Here is a 21,454-nt window from a genome sequence, read left to right as displayed (position 1 = left end):
TTACCCCACAGACATTTAAATAAGAATAAGTCAGCTGTAGAAAGGTGGGGTCGACATTAAAGAGAGGGAAAGGTGGGGTGAGTGAAACACACAGGAGAGAGAGAAAGAGGCTTTTTCCAACTCTCATCTCATGTCTTAAATGTGTCGTGAGGAATTCCCCAGAGTTTTAAGTTTAAGAGTTTTAAGAGTTATAATTTGATAAACATGTTGCATAATACTCATTTTTAGTCTTAGAATTTGATTGGCCGATTAGGGGTCCAAAATGCTGATATACATCACTGGGACATCAGTGTTTGTTTCACTCTGCTAGACCACAGTATGTGAATGAAAGGGAGTTGTGTAATTTTGCCTGAAACTATATTTAGAAAGTCAGAAAAAACAGTAAAGTAAAATATAAATACTATACTACAACTGTATGATTTAAATTTTCCAAATAAATTATTATATTTATTATATTATAATGTAAATAATGAAGTTAGAATATTTCAATAAGTGCATTGAAACACTTGTTTTGTTTCTTTATTTGCTACTAATTCTCTTGTCAAGAAAAAAAATAACTTATGGAACCTAAATTAAATATGTTTAAATAAAATTATAATTGTTAAAAAAAAATTTTTATTTTTTTTTTTTTATTTGCTCATCAGCTGATAAATCTAAGTCTTGATTTAAGTCTTAATTTTAAAAAGTAATGTTCACTATGCATTTTAACGATTCAAGCTTTCAATTATCAATTATCTATACATAATTCATTCAAACGTTGTTTTATAACTTAAATAACTTATACAATTACCTGACAGCGACAAGTATCTGTGATTCACGTGTCTGTTTAACCCAGAGATAAAATAGATATACATTTAAACTGAGCAAAATCATTACTTAAATTGATGATAAAACATTTAAAACGTAAAAATCCAATTTTACGAAGAACAAATTAAAGAAACTAAAGGGACTACAGTTCAACCAAAAATTTAAATTTTGTCATTAATTTACTCACCCTCAAGTTGTTCCAAACTTGTATGATTTTCATTCTTCTGTTTAGCACAAAAATTTTAGGGGAAAAAATACTATGAGGTCAATGGGGACCAGCAACAGTTTGGTTACACACATTCTTCAAAATATATTATTTTGTGTTTAGTTGAAAATTCAGTGTCCCTCGGTTTCCCCTACCTTTTATAAAAACTGTGCAACAATGCACTAAGGCAATAAAAAAAACACACTCTGTCCTTTTCAACTGTCATATTTTGTCTAAAAGTTTGTTCCTCAAAGTCGCTCAGGCTTATCTGAAAATCTGTCATGGATTCTGAAGGTGTGAAAAAGACATTGACTACACTAAAAGGAAACAACAGAAAATCTGGTTGGAACAACAAAAAAATGACAAAGATGCAAAAGAAAATTACATTACTGTAAAACTGTGCTAGATATTGCACACACACGATCAAAGTAAAACAGTCATGCATTTTGTTCTGTTAGCGCTTGAGCTGATAGACAATGTTTAAAGGAGAATAATAAAACAGAGAGCACAACACAAGGGGAATTGATCTTTCAGGGTCGACATTTATCTGTTCTCTGTGTTGATGCTGGCTGCAAAACGCCTCACAGGTTTTGTGCAGAGATGCCAAAGATAATTTGTGTGTAATACAGCATAATGGATACAACTCTGCCATGTAAACATATGCCAAATAGTGTTACTGTGATAGCAAAGTCACAGCAGTTAAACCCTAAATATTCCCTGACAGGAAACTAAAAACATGAGAGATTATATATATATATTTTTTAAAGGCAACAGTAGCTCATTTCCTCTTTTCAATGGAAGTAGCAGTTTTTCCATTTCTGTTTTTGTTCCATTATCAGTGTGAGGAAGAATCCTGGCGTGTTTGGGCAGGAGAATAACTGATCAATGCATGTGAGAAATGTTTGCATGTGAACATCTTCTGGAGTGGAACACCCTACAACTGTGACATCCACAGTCTAAATATTAACATCACTGTGTTCTTATTTATATGTTGGACATGACATGAAATAAAATATCAAGCTGCCTGAATAATAAAAATAATAAAAACATTCCAACCAAACTTCATGAATACTCCTCACAAGTTATCCATAATTTTCTTTAAATTTACATAGTGACACAACCTAATAAAAGTAAACAGTGCATTTATAGTTCAGTCCGAGGGCTGTAAGGTCAGCTGAATGTGGTATTTTGCTCTAATCTATTGTAAAGGGGCAGCTAATAGTTGGGCGGCTGCATTGAGACTCGCAGTAAACCTGTAATCATGAAGGGAAGCAGCCCCAGTCATTACTGAGGGACAGGCTCCCTCACAGCTTTCTGCCTCAACCAGTACATCTCACCTACTCATTAACCCTCCAACCTCACCTCAGAAAACACACCTACCTGTACCTGAGCCTGACCCCGTGACTGCACGATGATGTCATACTCTTATTAGGCAGGTACATCATATGAAACACAGCGGATCTAATAACATCAGAGAAACATTCACATTGCATTTATATTGACATGCATGATTGTCTTCCTTTGAAGTCGGTGAGAGAGAGAAAGATTCTGTGCATGGCATTATTCAGTTTATTATTTAATTTATTTAGCTATTTGTTAAAATGAGCACACAGGACGTTAGACTTTACAAATGTTTGGACACCACTAGTATAACTCTAGTATCTCTTTGCCTTTTTTTTTTTTTTTGCTTTGTCAAAGACTGAAATAACATGTTTTGGCACAAGCTGTGTCCTGTGGCTATCACATGTATTCCCATGTAGTGTACAGATGGAGGGGAAATGTATCAGATTTGCAACATCTCTGTCAGTGGCTTCATTGCGTGATCGGTTCTTTTGTGTTCTGAGCTTAAAGTGTCATCTGAGCCAAAGAGCCGCAAACAAACAAAAACTATCAGCACTATGGCCCAGAGTGATAAAGGTGGGTAACTAAGAATCACTCTTTAAAAAATTTATGAGTTCCACAAAGAATGTCTCCAGTTCTTTTGTAAACCTTCTATTTACTGGTGCTTTAAACAACCCAGAAAAAAAATATACTGACCTGAAGAACCTATTTACCTCAGTTTCAACATGGTAATCATAAACACACTGGTTTGTAGTGCATATTGTTATTCACTTGCAGCTTAAAGGGCAATTTACTCTGGTCGTTCTATGTCAGATCAACCAAAATATCCAAAACTTCCAAAGCTAAATTTTATTATTTTGTTAATATTTTTTTCTGAAGAAAGACAAACATAAATTGTATTGTAAGCCAAAATGTCATGGAAGAATATTTATTATGTAATACACTATTTTATCTAACTTGAAGTTTTATTTCAAAAGTTTGCATGCCTATAACTTCAGAAGTATTAAAAATGTCTTGATTTCCTTTCAAATGTTGGTTCTTAACAATTGTTTCTTTTGGTATCTTAATTTTTAAAGGCCTAAATGGTTCAGTTCTAGAGAAATTGCGGTCTCAGTGTAGTTCCATGAGTAAATTGTACACATTTTAAGTGGTCAATTCATCCATTGCTGTCTTATTCATTTGCATAAATCTTAATTTATGTATTTAGCCAGGAACCTCTGGATGAGTTGACATTGAATGGAAATTCAAGAATCCCATACAGTTTTAAAATGAAGATGTACAACATTGATTCTCATGCATATTTTTTATCAAACTCAACATGCCAAATTAATATGTGCAAGTGTAAGTGAGATCTGAGAGCTACGGGGGTAAAATAGGAATTACATTTTTGGGTGTACTATTCCTTATAATTTTTTTTACACATATTAGGACTGAAATCCATAGATAACGTAAAGAGGTTCACTATATATATATATATATATATATATATATATATATATATATATATATATATATATATATATATATATATATATATATATATTGTTCTTTAAAACTTTCTATTCATCAAAGTATCCTGAAAAAATATGACGTTTGTACAAAAATAAAAAACTGTTTCAACATTTACAGTAATGAAAGACAACTTTTTCAACATTTACAATAATGAAAGATGTTACTTGAACGCAAATGATTTCTGAATGATCTTGTGTCCATAAGAGACTACTTTTATAAATATTAAAAATATAAAGTTAGCTACATAATAGTGTAATGCATTATTATTTTATGGTATTGTTATGTGATTTAAACAGCTCAAAATATTGAACACAGTTGTAATAATTGTAATTCATTATATATTTCTTTAATCAAAGATCTCAGTGAATCTTTTACTGGCTTCACTTATAAATCATTAAATCATATAAAAATAAATGAGAATAAAATGTGAATAAAAATTAAATGTAGGATTGTTTATTTTATTATATTATTTTATTATATTTATTGCAAGAAATTCCCACTTAAGCATTTCTTTGGAGCAGTAATTGTCTCACCATTTTTACCAGAAAATATATTAAAAACAAACGTTCAAAACATTCAGTTTAAATTCAATACAAAATTTTAGTTTCAGTATCACACAAAACACCGCCACCCACTCTGCTGTTTGTTCACACTTGCTTAAATGGCTTGCTCTGCTGAATGCATGACACAATTGCTGAAATAAGGTCAGCGTGTTTATGTCTACGTCCAGACTGATGGTTGTCTAGCTGATACCTAAGAAACATCAGAGCGGTGGGATCCTTTAATCAGACCGACTGAGTCAATTATGTATGAATAATGAAAAGTATAAGCAACGCACTTGGACTTTCGAGTCTGAATCCAGTTCAATAATTCTGTTTAGGTAACTGATGCTTTGCACAAGACCAGCATGTATCATTAAAGTTGTAATCTTTATAAGTGTAACAAACACCTGCACATATCAAATAACACCATCATTCAGATGAAGGGATAAAGAATGTCATGGTATTTTCCAGCACCTTTAATGTGAGGCCTTGATGTGGGCTTTAGGAGGTTTGCAGTCCTTCACCTGCTGCTATTGAAGACGACTTTTATCTAATGCAGTTCTTCACATGGCCTTTGTCAGAAGCCTGCAAACTGCATGGAAACTGAAAGACCACAGAGCTAGGACAAGAACATGTGAATAGATTTGAACTGTGATTTCAAATCTAAGGAAATAGAAACAATAGTGACTGACATAGTGATCTTCAAGGTGCAAAGATTTATCATTGCAAAAATAGAAAAATGCTGCGTCTTAATTATTGGTTCATTCTCAGAAATAAAGGTTGTTATTTGGCATCTGTGGTCCCATGAAGAACCTTTAACATCCATAGAACCTGCAGGTTCTTTATATCAGATTATTAAATTGTTCTTCACACCAAGAAATATAAGTGGTTCCTTTAAGAACTGTTCATTTGAAGGTTCTTTCAGGGAACCAGAAATGGGTCTTCTATGGCATCACTGTGAAAACCACATTTTGGAACCTTTGTTTTAATGCAAAATGAATACACAAAGGTTCCAAAAGGGGGTTTTCACAGTGATGCCATAGAAGACCCATTTCTGGTTCCCTGAAAGAACCTTCAAATGAACAGTTCTTAAAAGAACGTTTTTTTTTTTTGTTTTTTTGTGGGAAGAGTTTTTAAAAATTTTAAAGAACCTTTTACCACTATAAAGAAAGTTTTGTGCAACAAAAAGATTGGATGGATGTACAATGATTTTCATGGACCCATCAATGCCCATAAACAGGGGCGTCGGACTGGGGGGGTAAAGGGTACCGAGTACCCAGGGCCCGAGGCAGGGGGGGGGCCCTTAGAAGTCAGTTTTCTATACATACATATACATGCACTAACATTTGTATAGCATTTATGCACAACTAAAAAAGTTCCTGTGCAAAACTAAACTTGTAGTTAGGCGCTGGTTTGGTATAAAAAAGTCATTTTCATGCTGTGCAGGGCCCCACACCCCTCTCGAATCAATGCAAATGGTACGACCCGCAGGTCAGGTGCTTCTGCTGCGGACCCGCGGTGATTGAATCAGTTGATGAGACAGGAGCTGGAGTGAGCCGTGAAGAGTCATGTCTCTCCTTAAGAAAGGAAAATCAGGGGCTAAAAAACGAAAAGAGAAGCAGAATAAAGAGAGAAGGGCAAATGAGGGCAAGCAGTTGCTCACAAATTTTTTTGAAAAGAGAGGTGAGCTCCAAATGCATCATCAAGCATTGACATTGTTTTAACATAAATATCTAATACTTTATAGTATCACACCCTTCATAGCGAGCAAACAATGTTTCTGATTATTACATGGCTTGGCTGAATTCCAATGTAGAATGCGGTCTGTTATTTCTTGATAACAGACCGCTGCGAAGTATAACAGACCGTTGCCATGAAAAACAGCGTGTTGCTATGGACGCGGAACGGACTATTTTCTTTGGCGGAAGCAATACAATCGTTTTTAAATCAATAAACTCCTTTTTAAATCAATAATTTTTTGTGGCAAATTATTTATTTATTTTGTGGGTAGCCATGTAATAAGCGGGATAATGTATAGAGAGGCGGTCGTTATAGCGAATAACAACCCCGACAGGCTGAACAGGACCCCGACACGAAGCGGAGGATAATGTAATCTAACGTTATACATTATCCCTTACGTAAATAACAGGGAGTGAGAAGCAGACGGAGCTCAACACACTGCCACTCCAGGCAGCTGCCTAAACGCTTGTCTCCTCTTCTGCTGCAGTTCTCCCCACTCTCAGAGTCAGAAGTTTACATGAAAACACTGTATATTTCCCTCCATTGTTAAAATCTAACACCCGCGAAAACACAGATCGTTAGCGCCTATTTTACCGCATTGTTATGCAAATTAGCTCGCACACGCTCTTACATTAAGTACAGGATGTTCTCAGTATAATAATGCACATCTTAATGATTGAAAAATGACTTATTTTAAAACATAATTCAAAGACTGAATGTCTAGTTTGGCGGTTAGTTTACCCTGTGATTCTATAGTCTAGTCTGCATTTATTTTAAACAGACAAATAATCATCAATTATCTTGTACTTAGCCTACACTTTAAAAAAAAAGGTATTGTGACAATAAAGGATATTTAAGCAACCATTTGAAGCCATATATTTCAGTTTCAGAGTCAGACCCTGCAGCAGCAGGCCCCTCATCATGGCTAGGTGAAAGCAGTGACAGTGAGGTGGATGTGAGTGTGACAGTGAGACAAGGTGAGCTTTTTAACACTTAGTAATTAGTAATTAAGTGTTAAGAGGAAATAAGCAAAAATAGTACATTGTTATTGTACACATTTAAACTTTAAAGTGTAATTACTAATTACAGTTTAAAGTTTACAGTTTAAAGTTTAAATGTGTACAATAACAATGTACCCATTTTGCTTATTTCCTCTTGTAGCAGAGGCAGAAATAGAAGATGAGGTTGATATTCATATAAGTGATCAGAGGGAAAGTGAAGAATGTGATGAAGGTAGTCAGGAGCAGGAGGACAGAGCTGAAGAGGAAAGAGAAGAGAATGAGAGACTTAGGGATACTGGAGAGGGATTGTCAGAGGACCCAGGATTATGGCCAACAACTCTTACTGATAAGCACAGGAAAACTATTGTTCAAATACTAGCAAAAAACTGGACTTTAAAGACCTGATCAGCAAATTTGCGCATGCAAAGACCCGTCAATGGGCATTTAGTAAAAACTGACATTATTTAGTTTGTGTTTCAGACCAAAGTTTTTCTCATTTGGTATGGTCATTTTCAGAACTGCTTTACAGTATATTTGATTTAGTCCAGGTTTGGACCTGCTAGACCTTTTGTCATCTCAGTAAGTAGTACTTTCGACAATAAAACAAAAATATATTAATCAGAGTGTGGCCTATTTTGTTTACATTTTAAGTGTTTTTATGATAAAAATGCAATACCTTACCCATTGGTATCACTATGGTATTGGGGGCCCAGCAAGATGGTTTGTACCCAGGGCCCAAAATTTGGTGCTACGCCCCTGCCCATAAATAGTTTTTATTTTTAAGAATGTAGGCTATGAAGGGACAAATATGACTCCAGCTAGCTAGAAATCCCCCCCAAAAAACCATGGGGGTTTCATCGGTTTGCTAAAAGAAACCAGAAATGAAAGAGATGTTCTGTTCTTTCTTTGATCCAAAATAGTCATTTTATCTATCACCATTAGCATTAGCCGTCATGTTGCAGATCAAGTGGGATTGAGAAACAATCACCTAGGCAAAATATGTCAACATGGGATTGTGGAAAGACAATGAAGTTGAAAATGTTTGTGTAGGGAGTATTATGAGAAATCTTTGCTTTACAATGTTTATGAAATCTCAAATAAAAGAGATGCATGTTGTTTCCTAGCCACGACATTCCCACTGAATCTTTGGGATGGTAAATGTCTCTTTTCCACATGTACAGGCAGGACAAGAGATCATTCATCCTCCTTTAGAGGGGATTACTGAGTGCTTCATGTTAAGAGCTTGAGATAAACACACTTCTCTGCCGCTCCTCTCTGATCTCTCTGTTGCAGTATGTGTGAGGGAGGTATTTTCCAGCATACTTTGAACTCAATCATTAGTTGGACTTCTCTACTTGAAATCCTCTGCAGACCGAATGCAAACACATTGATACCAACAAACAAAACTTTGATATTAAAGTGCCACCCAAGAACACAAGTTCAATTTAAAATGTAAATAGTTTTTTTTAAATTTTATTTTAGTTCACAGCTGAACAATGTAAATTGTGTGGTGAGGACATTGTTATTTAATTGCGGAGTTAAAAAATCAGGCCATGCAAATCTGCTATTCTGTTTTTCACAAAGCACGCTAATGCAAATAATCCCTTCCATCTCATTTCCTTCATAATGTTATCAAGTTTCCTTATTTCACAATCAAAGATCAATGCTTAAACAAATCTGATGTATGAAATGTAAACACATTACCCTGAGGTGTGAAAATAACAAACTTGGATTAAAAATATATATATATCAGACTTGTTTTATAATGATTCTGGGGCTCAGAAATAAAGATCTCTTTCACTAGATTTTTCTATTCTGTGTCATGTCAAAAATTGATCAACTTTCAATTCAGTCTCTCAAAACAGTTTTCTCAAGCATGAATACATTTCAGAAAGAATGGACCAGTTAGACATAAATACACAACTACAGTGATCGGTTTCAATGTGTAATGGTGGCTAACAAGAATTTTTTTAACCTAATACACCAGACATTAAATTTTTTAGTGTACCAAGACACTATATTGAAGTTCTTTATAAATGTTTGCCATGGATTTAGCTCAAACACAACATCATACATGCTTATTTTCTTTGGATTGCAAAACTGGATACCTTAAAAAAAAAAAAAAACAAGACATTACCTGCTGGATTCAATGAGTGATGTAAGAAAATAGCTTAATTTCATCCCATACTTAATATACAAGTTAGTGGGAATATATCTATATATATAAATTCTTCATATAGCAATATATAAGTGTGCTTAATTCATTCAAACAATAGACTCCTATCAATACTTATCAATTAAATGCAGTAGCAGCAAATTTAGGATTATTTACTGAACTGAAAATATTCTATAACAGTGGAATCTGAGGGGAAAACACCACAGTAAACCGAGTTACTCCATCTAGTGGCAAATCAGTTCAATCTTTAACTAACCTTTATACAGCCAACAGAAAAAGACAAATACAACTCCATATTAAACTATATTTATTATATACAGTAGTAAGTGGACAACACAGGATCTTCTGTTCTCCCAAACATCTCGCCGTTGATTTGACAGGAGTTCAATGTGGAGATGCAATATCACCAGGAGTGTTTAATACTCTTGATATGCCAGAAAGGCTAAATGAGAGTGACATTATAATATCATGTTTTAGTAGAGAGGGCAAACTAGGAGATGATAAAAATCAAGAGGAACACTTCATTTGTATCATTAAATTCACACGCAAGCAAACTTTTAAAGACATATGCATCAAAGCTTCTGAAATAAAAAATGGCTAACTGTATTCAACCCACACTCTAGCTTTATCAGACCTGAGGTATCAGAAAAATACGACACTGCAATGTCAACATTTGAAATGGTTCATAAAAAGAGTGTCTTGAAGTTTAGTTTACTGCCATGAAAGAAAATCTGAGATCATACTAAGAAATCACAAACATCCTTTTCCTCCTTGTATATAAAAATAGATGGGGGAGGTACAAACATCCATAATACAACAGGCAAACAAACTTCAAAAGTGTGTGTGTCTGTGTGGAAGCGGGGGGGGGGGGGGGGGGGGGGGATGTGGGGGGTGACGCTGTCATTTGCAATTTAGTTCAGGGAGAACAATGCAAAAATGGAAAAGAGGTCTCTGGATGATTAAAAATAGAACCAAAAAATAAAAAAGTTAACAGATTAGATTTCCAAAACCTTTTCCATTTCAGCCCTGAACTGCAGCGGAAGTAAAGAGGAGCACAAATAAACCAGCTTCGTCCACATGTGCTTCATCTTTAGCAGGCTCCTCCCGTCTGCTGCTGGAATACGTCGATAGTGTCTTCATCTTCCATTTCCAGCTGAAAATTCACAGGAAAAGATCGATTAAGAAACTCTTTCCATCCGAGGCCTTATAACAATTTATGTGCTCCAAGCTTCTGGTTTCCAAATGCATTACAACAAATGCAATTTTCTTGAATTTGTGCATACGGATTGCTTAATTTTTTTGACAGAGACTGCATCATTGCGGAACACAATTAGAACTACCCCTTTAATCAGTTAACACTTCCATATGAAGCTGCTCACATCTGTACCAACAAATTCAAGAATAAGAGTACAAACCTGCGATGGTGTGTCCGTTTCATTGATTGGCTGACCATCAAACCTGAACCTAATTTGCCTTATGGATAAACCCTATAAAAAAAAAAATCAAGTTTGATCTTCATATCAACGTAACTTCAAATGTACAACGCGTCACGATGCGTCACCTGTCGTTCGCAGTAGGCCTTCATCAGTTTACTCAAGGGGGTGTGCCTCTTAATTTTGAATTGGACCACAGATCCATCCTGACCCGCCACTTTCAAGTTGATGTGGTCGTTTTCTGTTTTCACGCCCTCCTGAAATTAAATATGCAATGTGTGGGGTTTAAAGCCTATCTTTCAAGTTGAAGATCCCTGTGAATGAACGTGTAGATAAATAGTGTAGGAATTCGACTTGCGTGAAGAAATTAATCATAAATGTGCATTAAAACAGTTTTTTAAAAGAAATTGTGAGTAAAATTACTTCCGTTGTGAAAACGCTCTGATCGGAAGTGACGCAACGGCCGGTAAACATCGTCTCTTCGTAATGGAGTCAGACAGTGAAGAGGTTGCAGTTAGGGATGGGACGATAACCGGTTTTATTGATAACCGTGATAAAATGTGCTGAAGGTTAGTAATATCGTTTAAAAATGAATTATCATTAAAACCGTGTTTGATTATCGCGGTTTTAATAACTCACTATTAAATCATGTCCAGCCAGCAACAGTCTGACGCAAGCGCAGCGCACAATGTTTTTTTTGTTTTTTTTCGAGAAGGAATGGCGGAAGTCAGTGACTTTTCTATGCTTCTACACTTTTCATTGTAAGGAAGGAAATGCCACAGAATTTAATCTTTCCTTAAATTAAGTGCATAGAGTTGCTTGTTTTATTAGTTGTTTGTTGATTATTAAATATAAAACTTGCTGAAATGTTTTCAGTGTGAGCATCAACTATTTTTGAACACTTTCATCTCGTTTCAACAAAACCGTGATAATTTTGATAATCGTGATAATTTTAGTCACTATAATCGTGATATTAAATTTTCATACCGTCCCATCCCTAGTTGCAGTAGGGATAAATGTCAACTCTTACGATGGGCCATTGCCGTATAATTACGAGCCGCCTAGGCGAGAGAGGGGTCAGGCAGAGTTAAGGGGAAGGGTAAATGGACAGAGGAGAGAGATAGAGTTGTGGTGTGAGGAGAATCGGTTGAGAATTGGGCAGGTGTCTTGGTGAGTGACCACAGGCTAAAGCCAATTGTGGCTAACGTCTCCATGTTTAACACATTGCAGTATTTTTAATAAATCATATTTAGCAATATTGCTGTCGACTTTGTTGTTTTTCAAGCATCCATGTAGATTGTCACCATTTATGCCAGCAACATGTGTCTTAAAATAATTAATTTAGATCCCAGATTTTAAATTAATGTTGTAGGATGTAGGCTATAGCTTACATATGTGACGGTCAGCTAGTCTGGATAGGGATAGAAATTCTGTGCATTTCTATTCAACACAGTTTAATGTGAAAATTTTGTAGAAATTGCTAACTGATTTTTAATCAGTAACTGCTTTTAGACCTAGGTGTCCGCATGTTCTGCTTCTGCAGATGTCAAGCGTTTGGGCCGTATATCTAAACAACAACCGGACAGCTGGAATTCCGAACTTAGTCGGCTGTTATACTACTCACCTTAGTATTTCCGACGGACATTATGTAAATGAGCTCACATGTACTGTGGAGTACGTGTATGAAAGCGGTTAGTCTTCCGGCTAGGACGGGAATATGCTGTTCATGTAAATACAGTCATTGTAACAAGGATCTTTTATTGTCATGTGAAGGGATATTTGTATATGGTATTATAAGACTTACTGTGCAAAGCTCCCGTTTTCGACGCGCAGATTCTCTGCTAGTGCTAACATTAACGTTAGACTCTTCACTCCCGCTAGATTTTGCAGGTGGACTTGCATGCACCGATGGCACAGCTCCATTTGCCAGCCTAACCCACTCTTTTCGTCGAAATCCCATGCGAAATTCCATAAGATCTCCTTGGTTGTAGCTGTCCGGTGTGAAGTGTTTTTCACATACCACCGTGTGTCTAGTCAACGAGGAGGCAGCGAAATTGCTTCTCTTTGCCTGGACGAAACGTATCCAAGCACGGAAATCTTTGTGTTTCTTGTTTGGAAATCGGTGGACCCGATGGCCAGACAAGTTGGAGTTGTTGCATCCAAAACAAACACAAGAATTCACCATTGTGACAACTCAAACCTACTATAACTATAATAACGATAACGACAATCTCTATTTTCTGTTTCCACCTCTCGGACTACGTAAACCCACACTGAGAACCAGGGCTGCAGCGCCTATGTTTGCCTGTCGTTACGTCATATGACGCGTTCTCTGGGAAAAGGCGGTTTTTTGGCGCGTAGCTTAGAATAGGCACTTTTTTTTCTTAATTTCTGCCCGTGGGTGTTGTAAAACATATGTATTCTTATGTACGTCTTTTTAAATTTACATTTTCATACAATATTCTGTATAAATTAAGTTATAAAATTATATTGAAAGATGGCCTTTAATAAAGACGAATCTCGAACACGTAAGGAGTCATTTAATCACAGTTAAACACTAATAAACATCAGATAACGTTAGATGATTCGAGCTGAAGCCACATTGTGCTTCACATGCAGTCCCTGTATTCACAACAAAAGATATTCCTGTGATACTGAGGAACACGTTTTAAGCGATGAACGACGCGATAAACAGCCAGACTTCAGTCTGTATCATGTTATATCTGCTTGGGAGAAAAAAAGAGCTGAGACGTGAACAACTGTGCGACGCTTTCGGTGCAACTGCGTTTGGCGCAAAGTTCAAGCAACAATCCGCCATGAAAGAAAGTCCATCTGAGCATCTTGTTTATACTGTAACGAAGCGAAATACTGCCGGTTCATTTATGACGACAAGAGATGCTATAATTCTCCATGTGGTTTGATGGATCGCTGAGTTTCATGGCCATATGCGGAAAATGCGCAAAATCTTGGTTGAAAACCTTTGTTTCCCTAACGTTACATATAAAGTGCAGGAACCAGACATCTACATTCATGCATTATAGCCACTTCAAAATATACCTCTCTGTGCTGCTGGAGCTCAGAACACAGAGACATGAATGTACCTTTTGCTTCTCTTCCGACATTTTTGTTGAAATGTAGGATTCTCCCGGTAACGTGGACGTGACGGTAACACGAGTGCGTAGCTACCGCTTCTGTCCTGTCCGCACGCGCTCTGCAAGAACGCGCAAACCGGATTCCCTCATTTGATTGGCCCGGGTAAAACCACGTGATTCCCAGCAGCAAGCAAGGCTCGAGAACGCGCAAAATCAACTCCTCAATTTTATTGGACGGTATGACACCACGTGACAGAACTGCACTCATCCCGCGGTTGAACATTCTATCCTGATCTACTTCTCAAAGTTAATGTCTATGGCGATTCACGCAGTTATGTGTTACTCCGCAGCGGTGACGACCCAGTTTGGTAGATATATTTATATGATGTACTCGCTCATTATATACATTTAGCAAATTTTTAACACAGAAAAAGTTACATAGTGTTGGTTTAACTACAAAATTTCTTTCAATTCTGAACAAATTTCAACATGATAATGTGTATTTCTTTTGCTTAATGAAAAATATTACATTACTTCTTTTGGGTCTTATGTATAAAAAAAAACATGATTAAACATGAAATATATTCCAAATGTAATCACTTATAAAATAACTATGTATATAAATAAATTAAAATTACATATAAATAAACTTACCAAAAAAAAAAAAAAAAAATTCTAGCAGTATAACCAGTAAGATTTAGGTAAAGAGTTTTACATTTTAAAGCATATACAGTAAACAGAAAACAAATGTACAATATTCACTTTTATTGCTTTCTGACAGTTTATTTGACTTTTGTAAATTGCACTGACAAATTAACCCTTTGTTAAATACAATAAGATAGTAATCAAAACCACCACAGGCAAATTATATTGAAATGCCAACACACTAATAAAGTAAAATAAATTTCACTTTAGAAAGCATATGAAATGTGTAGGAGATAAATCTATAAAGCACACTGGATTATAGCATGTGGACCCCGAATCCGACTGCAAAAACCTCTAACAACCTGATAATGGACCACTGTGCCTTCACTGGGAACAAAACTAAAATGCACAGCAATGCACTTTTTTGTTCATCTCTATATCATCTTTATATATTTTGTTACAAAGCTAAACAAAAATAAAATCAAACAGTTAATCTCCAAAAATGTTCTTAATACAAGGGAACTTAGATAAAATTATATCATGTGCATGAGACTGTGGAAAAGCTAAGCACAAAGGAAAATATAAGTTAATTTGATAACACTTAAATAATCCACACCACTTTGTAATTAAAATAATTTATTAAGCATTTTGTAAATCCAGTTACAAAAAAAAAAAAGGATTTTCATTCTCTTACACAAACTGGAATATTTTGATGCTAAACTAAAAATGATGAGACGCACATTGGCAGTGAACTGACCAGCAGCTCACAGGATTTATTAATTAATGGAGCAATAATGAACAGAACGTTGAATGAGGTTGTGGTACCACATACATGTGACATCCTCCATTTATATTATGACTGTGTTACATCACTGATGTAGGGAGTCTGTACACCACATGCCATCAATTCAATATCACCATCCATACAATGACACTAACACAGAATAAATACCCAGCCCACCCATAATTATTCACTCTCTTCTAGACACACAAAGTCATCAGTCACAAGTATGCAGGCTTCCTTAAAAAACATTCTTAAGAAAAAAGACAAGCATATTCCAAACATCTGTCTCAAAAAAGGGTTGACATATGAACTGAAATGCATCAATTTATCTTGAAAGAAAGAATTTACAACTGACCTACTGTGTGAAATAGCACAGAGTCATAGCTTTTCTGCAAATATCAGTACAGCGATACTTCACCAGTTTCCAGTCAGATCACGTTGCTATAGCAAGTACAACACTGCACTGAAATGTTGAGATATTGCTTATGTTTTTATACTGTACCTGAGCTTAATCCAGAAGAGGCCGTTCACACGACATGTCTTTTCCATTGTTTTTTTGTGTAAACGTGCTAAATGGACATGTTTGACTGCTGTGTTTGTCCTGGTCTTTTGTGGTGTCTTGCACAACACTGCATTTTAAAAACGTGCCAATTAAAAAAAACATATCCCTATTTTTTTTTATTATTATTATTATTTGTATTTTTTTCTTTAAACATAAACACTTGTTTTTTGTGAATGGCCCCTAAGGACCAAATACTTCTGTCTATTTTGTTTACTTAGAAAAACAATGGAAATGCAGCACAGTGGAATCCAAAAATGCAAGACTCTGGGTCTAGAGACATGTTTAAAAAAAAAAACACTTGAGTGCCAACTTTTCCTCATTCTCCCGACCCAAGGAACGGTAACAGATAAACAGTAACACAGGAAGCCATCTAAATGGCACAAATCTGCACAGACCAGCCCTTGTGTGGAGAAAGGCAAACATGGCTGTTGAGGCCTTCGATGTGTGCAATCACCTCAGACTATTAGTCTTTGAAAGCAGAAAGCAGAAGGGAGCATGTTAAATCAGTCAGGACTGAGGTGGCGATGAAAATTTTCTGGTCAACTAGTATTGCACCACGTACTAAATGGGCAAGAGGGGATAAATGAGCGAGTGATGATTGACAGGACAATCCGTTAGTAGCCCCGCCAACAGTGGAAACTCATTGGTCCAAAATTCTACTTCACATAACTGAATATTAAACTTCAATCAAGATACGTTGTCAGAGGGGTGGTTTTCTACACACATGCAGATTTTCTTATCACTGGTTCCTGTATCATGGACAGAATTTCTAGGCGCAGCCAGGGGCCGGAGGGGGTCAGGTTTGGTGACAACACGATTTCGTCTCTGCTCTTTGCGGATGATGTTGTCGTGTTGGCCTCATCAAGCCAGGACCTTCAGCATGCACTGGGACGGTTTGCAGCCAGGTGTGAAGCGGCTGGGATGAGAATCAGCACCTCCAAATCCGAGGCCATGGTCCTCGGTCGGAAAAGGGTGGCTTGCCCACTTCAGGTTGGTGGAGAGTTCCTGCCTCAAGTGGAGGAGTTTAAGTATCTTGGGGTCTTGTTCACGAGTGAGGAAAGGATGGAACGGGAGATTGACAGACGGATCGGTGCAGCTTCTGCAGTAATGCCGTCGATGTACCGGTCTGTCGTGGTGAAGAAAGAGCTGAGCCGCAAGGCGAAGCTCTCGATTTACCGGTCAATCTACGTTCCTACTCTCACCTATGGTCATGAGATTTGGGTCATGACCGAAAGGACAAGATCACGGATACAGGCGGCCGAAATGAGCTTTCTCCGCAGGGTGGCTGGGCGATCCCTTAGAGATAGGGTGAGAAGCTCAGTCACCCGGGAGGAGCTCAGAGTAGAGCCGCTGCTCCTCCACATCGAGAGGGGTCAGCTGAGGTGGCTCGGGCATCTGTTCCGGATGCCTCCTGGACGCCTTCCCGGGAAGGTGTTCCGGGCGCGTCCCACTGGGAGGAGACCCCGGGGAAGACCTAGGACACGCTGGAGAGACTATGTCTCCCGGCTGGCCTGGGAACGCCTCGGTGTCCCCCCAGAAGAGCTGGAGGAAGTGTCTAGGGAGAGGGAAGTCTGGGGTTCTCTGCTTAGACTGCTGCCCCCGCGACCCGGCCCCGGATAAGCGGAAGAAGATGGATGGATGGATGGATGGATGGTTCCTGTATCATCATCTTACATTCATCAATCCACATCCCTGCAGAGTTCATTTTTCCATCAGTGCGAAGGAAGTCTCTCTCATCTTGACTGTGATTGGTCAGCACTCATCACCTGATCCAGTTGCTCCCAAAGCTGGCCACTGATCTGACACTGCATCGTTTCTTTACTATCATGTTGATGTAGGCTTTCATTATCTTGGTGATCTCTCCAACCTGAAACAAGCCACAGTTTATTCACGGTGAACCAATCTGAAGAAGGCAAACCAAGAAACACTTCTATTCAATTATTGATTATGTGTTCTTACATAAATATATGTAAGAATACATAGGGATAGTTCACCCCAAAAAAACTGAAAATTGTCATCATTTACAATCCTCAAAAATCTGAAGCCATTGAATGAAGGGTTTAACCCAAGTACAAACATACAGCACATTAAATGTGGTAAACAGAAGCTCAACCACACTGTGTGATATAAGAGAACAAGTACATTGGTTCTTGTGGAAGCTCAAACATGACATGTGAGAACAAACCTCACTGTACTATATTTGAGTTTCTGTTGACCATATTTGATGTGCGCTATGTGTATGCGTTGATGTTTGTAAATAAAAGCCTATATTAAATCTTATTTTAAGAAATCATGTCTCTTCAGAAGACTTTAAACTACTTGTTTCTTACTGATTATGTTTTTAAAGTCTTTATGAACTTTTTGAAATTTCAAAGTGTTGGTGATCATGCTTTCAGTTAAATCTCTTCTTTTCTTTTGAAGATTAACCAAAGTCTTTTGGGTTTGGAATGACATCGGGTTGAGTAAATGATGACAGAATATACATTTTTTGGTGAACATTCTGGTTAAAATGACATTTTATTACCTGAGGTGTCTCAAAGAACATGTCCCTCCCATCCACAGTGATCTTGTATGTGCTGGCATGAGGAGCTCCAAAGAAGACAATGTGTTCATAGGGGAAAGTCTCCAGAGGTTTGGCCTCTCCTCGCTTATACACAGACACGTTCTCGGCACTCACGCTCAGCCAGAGATCATGAGGGAAACCACCTTCTTTACACTGCACGCAGAATCACAAAAAGTGTCAGATTAGCCAATTGAAAAGTATCCAGATACTATCCTGGATTCAAAATGAATGTTAAAGGGGTCATATGATTTACATTTTTCCTTTTTCTTTGGATTGTTACAAGCTCTTGGTGCATAAAGAAGATCTGTAAAGTTGCAAAGACTAAAGTTTTATATCCAAAGAGATATTCTTTATAAAAGTGAAGAGTTAACCACTCATACCTAAAACGGCTCGTTCTAAGACACCCCCACATGTCTACATAACTATGTGGAAAGATTTGCATAACACCGCCCAAATGTTCACGCAAAAAAAGAAGGCGTTATCTTTTATTCTCGCTGTTGCCACCGGTGCCATGTTGTGGAGATGCTGTGTGTTTCGTTGTGTGAGCGAAACATTGTTTGGCCTTTCAAAAGAGGACACAACTACAAATCAATGGTTAAATTGTATTTACATCACTGTTCCGGATCAGTTCAACCCAAATATTCAGATGTGTACTGCACATTTTGCGGAGGACAAGGACTGTTCCTGAGAGTAGCCTACAATACCGGTGTCTGTTTCTATAAAGTGGGGCAGTTCCCACTTTGCAAGGACAGTCTGGCGCTTCTAACTCACAGTCTGTAAGTACGTTTTCATATTTAAAGAATTTGCCACTGATTCAAACATGAATTTTGAGCAGTGTAGAATAGCGCTTGTTGTTTGTCATTTCTACAGACATGGTTTTATGTTTACACAGCACGATATGTAATGCAACGCGTAAAAAGACAATAGAACTCATTATAATCAGTAATTATGTCCCCACTGGAGGCAAACAAATGCCTACTTTGTAATGGGTTATATTAGTTTTGTCTCATCGTGCTGGGAGACGGCACCACAGTATGTTAAGGGGCGTAACATTTCTGTCACACGCTTGAGGCATTCAGCCATTCACAACACACTGGATAGCTGGCCAATCAGAACACACCTCACTTTTCAGAACGATGAGTGTTTCAGAAAGGCGGGGCATAGGGGAACAACATTAATGTACATTATGTCGAAAATAATTTGTTTTTTTTTTTACCTTAAACCACATTAAACACGTTTCATTACACCAAATACACAAAATAATGTTATTTTTAGCAATGTCATATGACCCCTTTAATGTCAAGTGTAAAGTGGGGTCACAAAGACTTTTTTTGACCATTGCAATTAATGTAATCATCTCACATGCTCATGTTTCAACCTCTGTTCTTACCTCCACATCAAACAGCGTTGATCCATACCCAGACCACTCTTTAATAATGTTCATGTACTTGAGCATGGCTTGGTGCTGATCCAGTCCATGCAGCCGGCTCCATTTTTCCATAATGTTGGCCCTGGTGGCTGAAGTCTCTTCCTTGATCCACATTTCCAGCATTTGTTCCTCCTGCATGCTGCGCTGCTTCTTCATGGTGCCTGTCTTCAGCCCCCGCCTCAGTGTGCCGTCCAGAAAGCTCGTCCTCCTCCTTTCCAGGGTTTGTCCTGATCCGGCTGCGCCTCCTACTTTGGTGAACTGAAGTATGCGGTTGCGCAGACGGCCAGTGGGGTAGACGCTGTCCAAGCTCCAGTTCACCCGAGACACATCCCCATACAGGTACTGAAGACGTAAAGCAGCCAGGTGCTGGAGGGTATCCTCATGGGCAGGAAAGTGACCGCTTATTAAACTTTCATGAGCCTGGAGAGATGAATAAGATAGAGACTCACATCTGACATCTTCTGAAGTCTGAATTTTTTTTTTTGTGTGTGTTTTTAATGCTTGCAGAGTCAAAATTTTTAAAAGAAAATAAAGCTACATAGCCTAAAATCAATAACAAAGGTGCAGTAAATTAAACTAAATTTAATCATAGGGGTTATGGTTTAGCTAGTCATCACTGTTAGGTAGTTAGCATTGTTGTTGGTAGATGCTGTATCCACACAATTCAAGAATCTTTCTCCAATGATGACCATTCAGAATCGGACTACAGGTATTGATTTGAACAGAAAATATAAATTCTAAATTTATAAAAATATGAATTCACTTCTTCAGCAACTTGCCAATGGACAGAGAATCTCAATTTCTGTTCCAGGGAACAGCTCTTTTATTCTTATATATGAATGATATCAGAAAATATCACCAAATGCAAAATATTCCATGCTCAGAATAAATGCTGATGATACTAAAACCGAAACGTACTCGGTTACTAACGTAACCTCGGTTCCCTGAGATGAAGGAACGAGTACTGCGTAAGCTAGCTTACGCTATGGGAAAAGGTCCCCTTTTCTCGAGAATATGAAGCCAAAAATTATCCTTAATTTTTAAATAATGTAAAACGCAGTGCTGCAGCACAGCAGACCTAAGCGAAGCGGCTCGCGCGCTTATTGGCTGTGCTGTGGCAACTGCAGCAACCTATGGTGAGGCGGCGGAGAGGAACGAACCAATGGGGGCGCTTCGCGCCCATTGGACGTCAGAGCGCGCCAAAATAGGCGTGGCTGGAACTATATAAGCCACCGCTTCGTCATAGGGATCAGGTTTTAAATCGACTGAAGCGATCACCCGGTCCGAGCACATAGCACGGCAGGTTACGCAGTACTCGTTCCCTCATCTCAGGGAACCGAGGTTACGTTAGTAACCGAATACGTTCCCTTTCGAGAGTACTCTCGTACTGCGTAAGCTAGCTTCCGCTATGGGAACACAATGTAAAACGCCGTGCGTGCTCGGGAACTTCGACCTGTCACAGCCCGAGGCGAGAGCACGGGGCTTTATAGCAGGAGAAATCCCAGTCCCAACAGCCAACCTTAGTGAGCTTTATATAGGGAACGAAAAAAGGGGGACGTGATAAGGCTTAGCACGTCTATATAGAAAGTACCCTGGACGGCAGGGCAGGGACTTGCAGATTA

General features: G+C 37.8%; 2 protein-coding genes and 1 long non-coding RNA gene across 4 annotated transcripts in view; 1 reads left to right on the top strand and 2 right to left on the bottom strand.

Moving 5' to 3' along the window:
* Positions 1 to 10,019: 10,019 nt before the first annotated feature.
* On the top strand, positions 10,020 to 10,309 carry LOC132152789 (uncharacterized). Its single transcript, XR_009436577.1, has 2 exons — positions 10,020 to 10,173; positions 10,240 to 10,309. It is a non-coding gene; the product is annotated as an uncharacterized LOC132152789 (long non-coding RNA).
* Positions 10,310 to 10,319: 10 nt separating this feature from the next.
* LOC132152785 (small ubiquitin-related modifier 3-like) lies at positions 10,320 to 14,038 on the bottom strand. 2 transcript variants are annotated; one of them, XM_059561681.1, is made up of 4 exons: positions 13,859 to 14,031; positions 10,886 to 11,014; positions 10,740 to 10,811; positions 10,320 to 10,477 (listed from the first exon to the last, which is right to left on the bottom strand). In XM_059561681.1, the coding sequence occupies exons 1-4, from the start codon at positions 13,877 to 13,879 to the stop codon at positions 10,415 to 10,417; spliced, it is 285 nt and encodes a 94-aa protein (XP_059417664.1). In that variant the 5' UTR covers positions 13,880 to 14,031; the 3' UTR covers positions 10,320 to 10,414. The 2 variants fall into 2 exon arrangements, with proteins under 2 accessions (XP_059417664.1, XP_059417665.1); XM_059561682.1 differs by lacking the exon at positions 10,320 to 10,477 and adding an exon at positions 10,492 to 10,555 and having other exon boundaries at positions 13,859 to 14,038.
* Positions 14,039 to 16,322: 2,284 nt separating this feature from the next.
* LOC132152788 (unconventional myosin-X-like) overlaps positions 16,323 to 21,454 on the bottom strand; it is an 82,630-nt gene continuing 77,498 nt past the window's right edge. The window contains exons 38-41 of the mRNA XM_059561683.1: positions 19,794 to 20,252; positions 18,365 to 18,556; positions 17,507 to 17,707; positions 16,323 to 16,598 (exon numbers count right to left, since the gene is read on the bottom strand). Of these exons, the coding sequence (XP_059417666.1) occupies positions 17,603 to 17,707; positions 18,365 to 18,556; positions 19,794 to 20,252 (756 nt within the window). The 3' untranslated portion in view covers positions 16,323 to 16,598; positions 17,507 to 17,602. The remainder of the gene's footprint in view (positions 16,599 to 17,506; positions 17,708 to 18,364; positions 18,557 to 19,793; positions 20,253 to 21,454) is intronic.

Source organism: Carassius carassius, chromosome 11, assembly GCF_963082965.1.
Source record: "Carassius carassius chromosome 11, fCarCar2.1, whole genome shotgun sequence".
In the NCBI taxonomy this organism is placed as follows: domain Eukaryota; kingdom Metazoa; phylum Chordata; class Actinopteri; order Cypriniformes; family Cyprinidae; genus Carassius; species Carassius carassius.
Note: the sequence above shows the minus strand (reverse complement) of the source record. Positions and strands in the feature narration are given on the sequence as shown.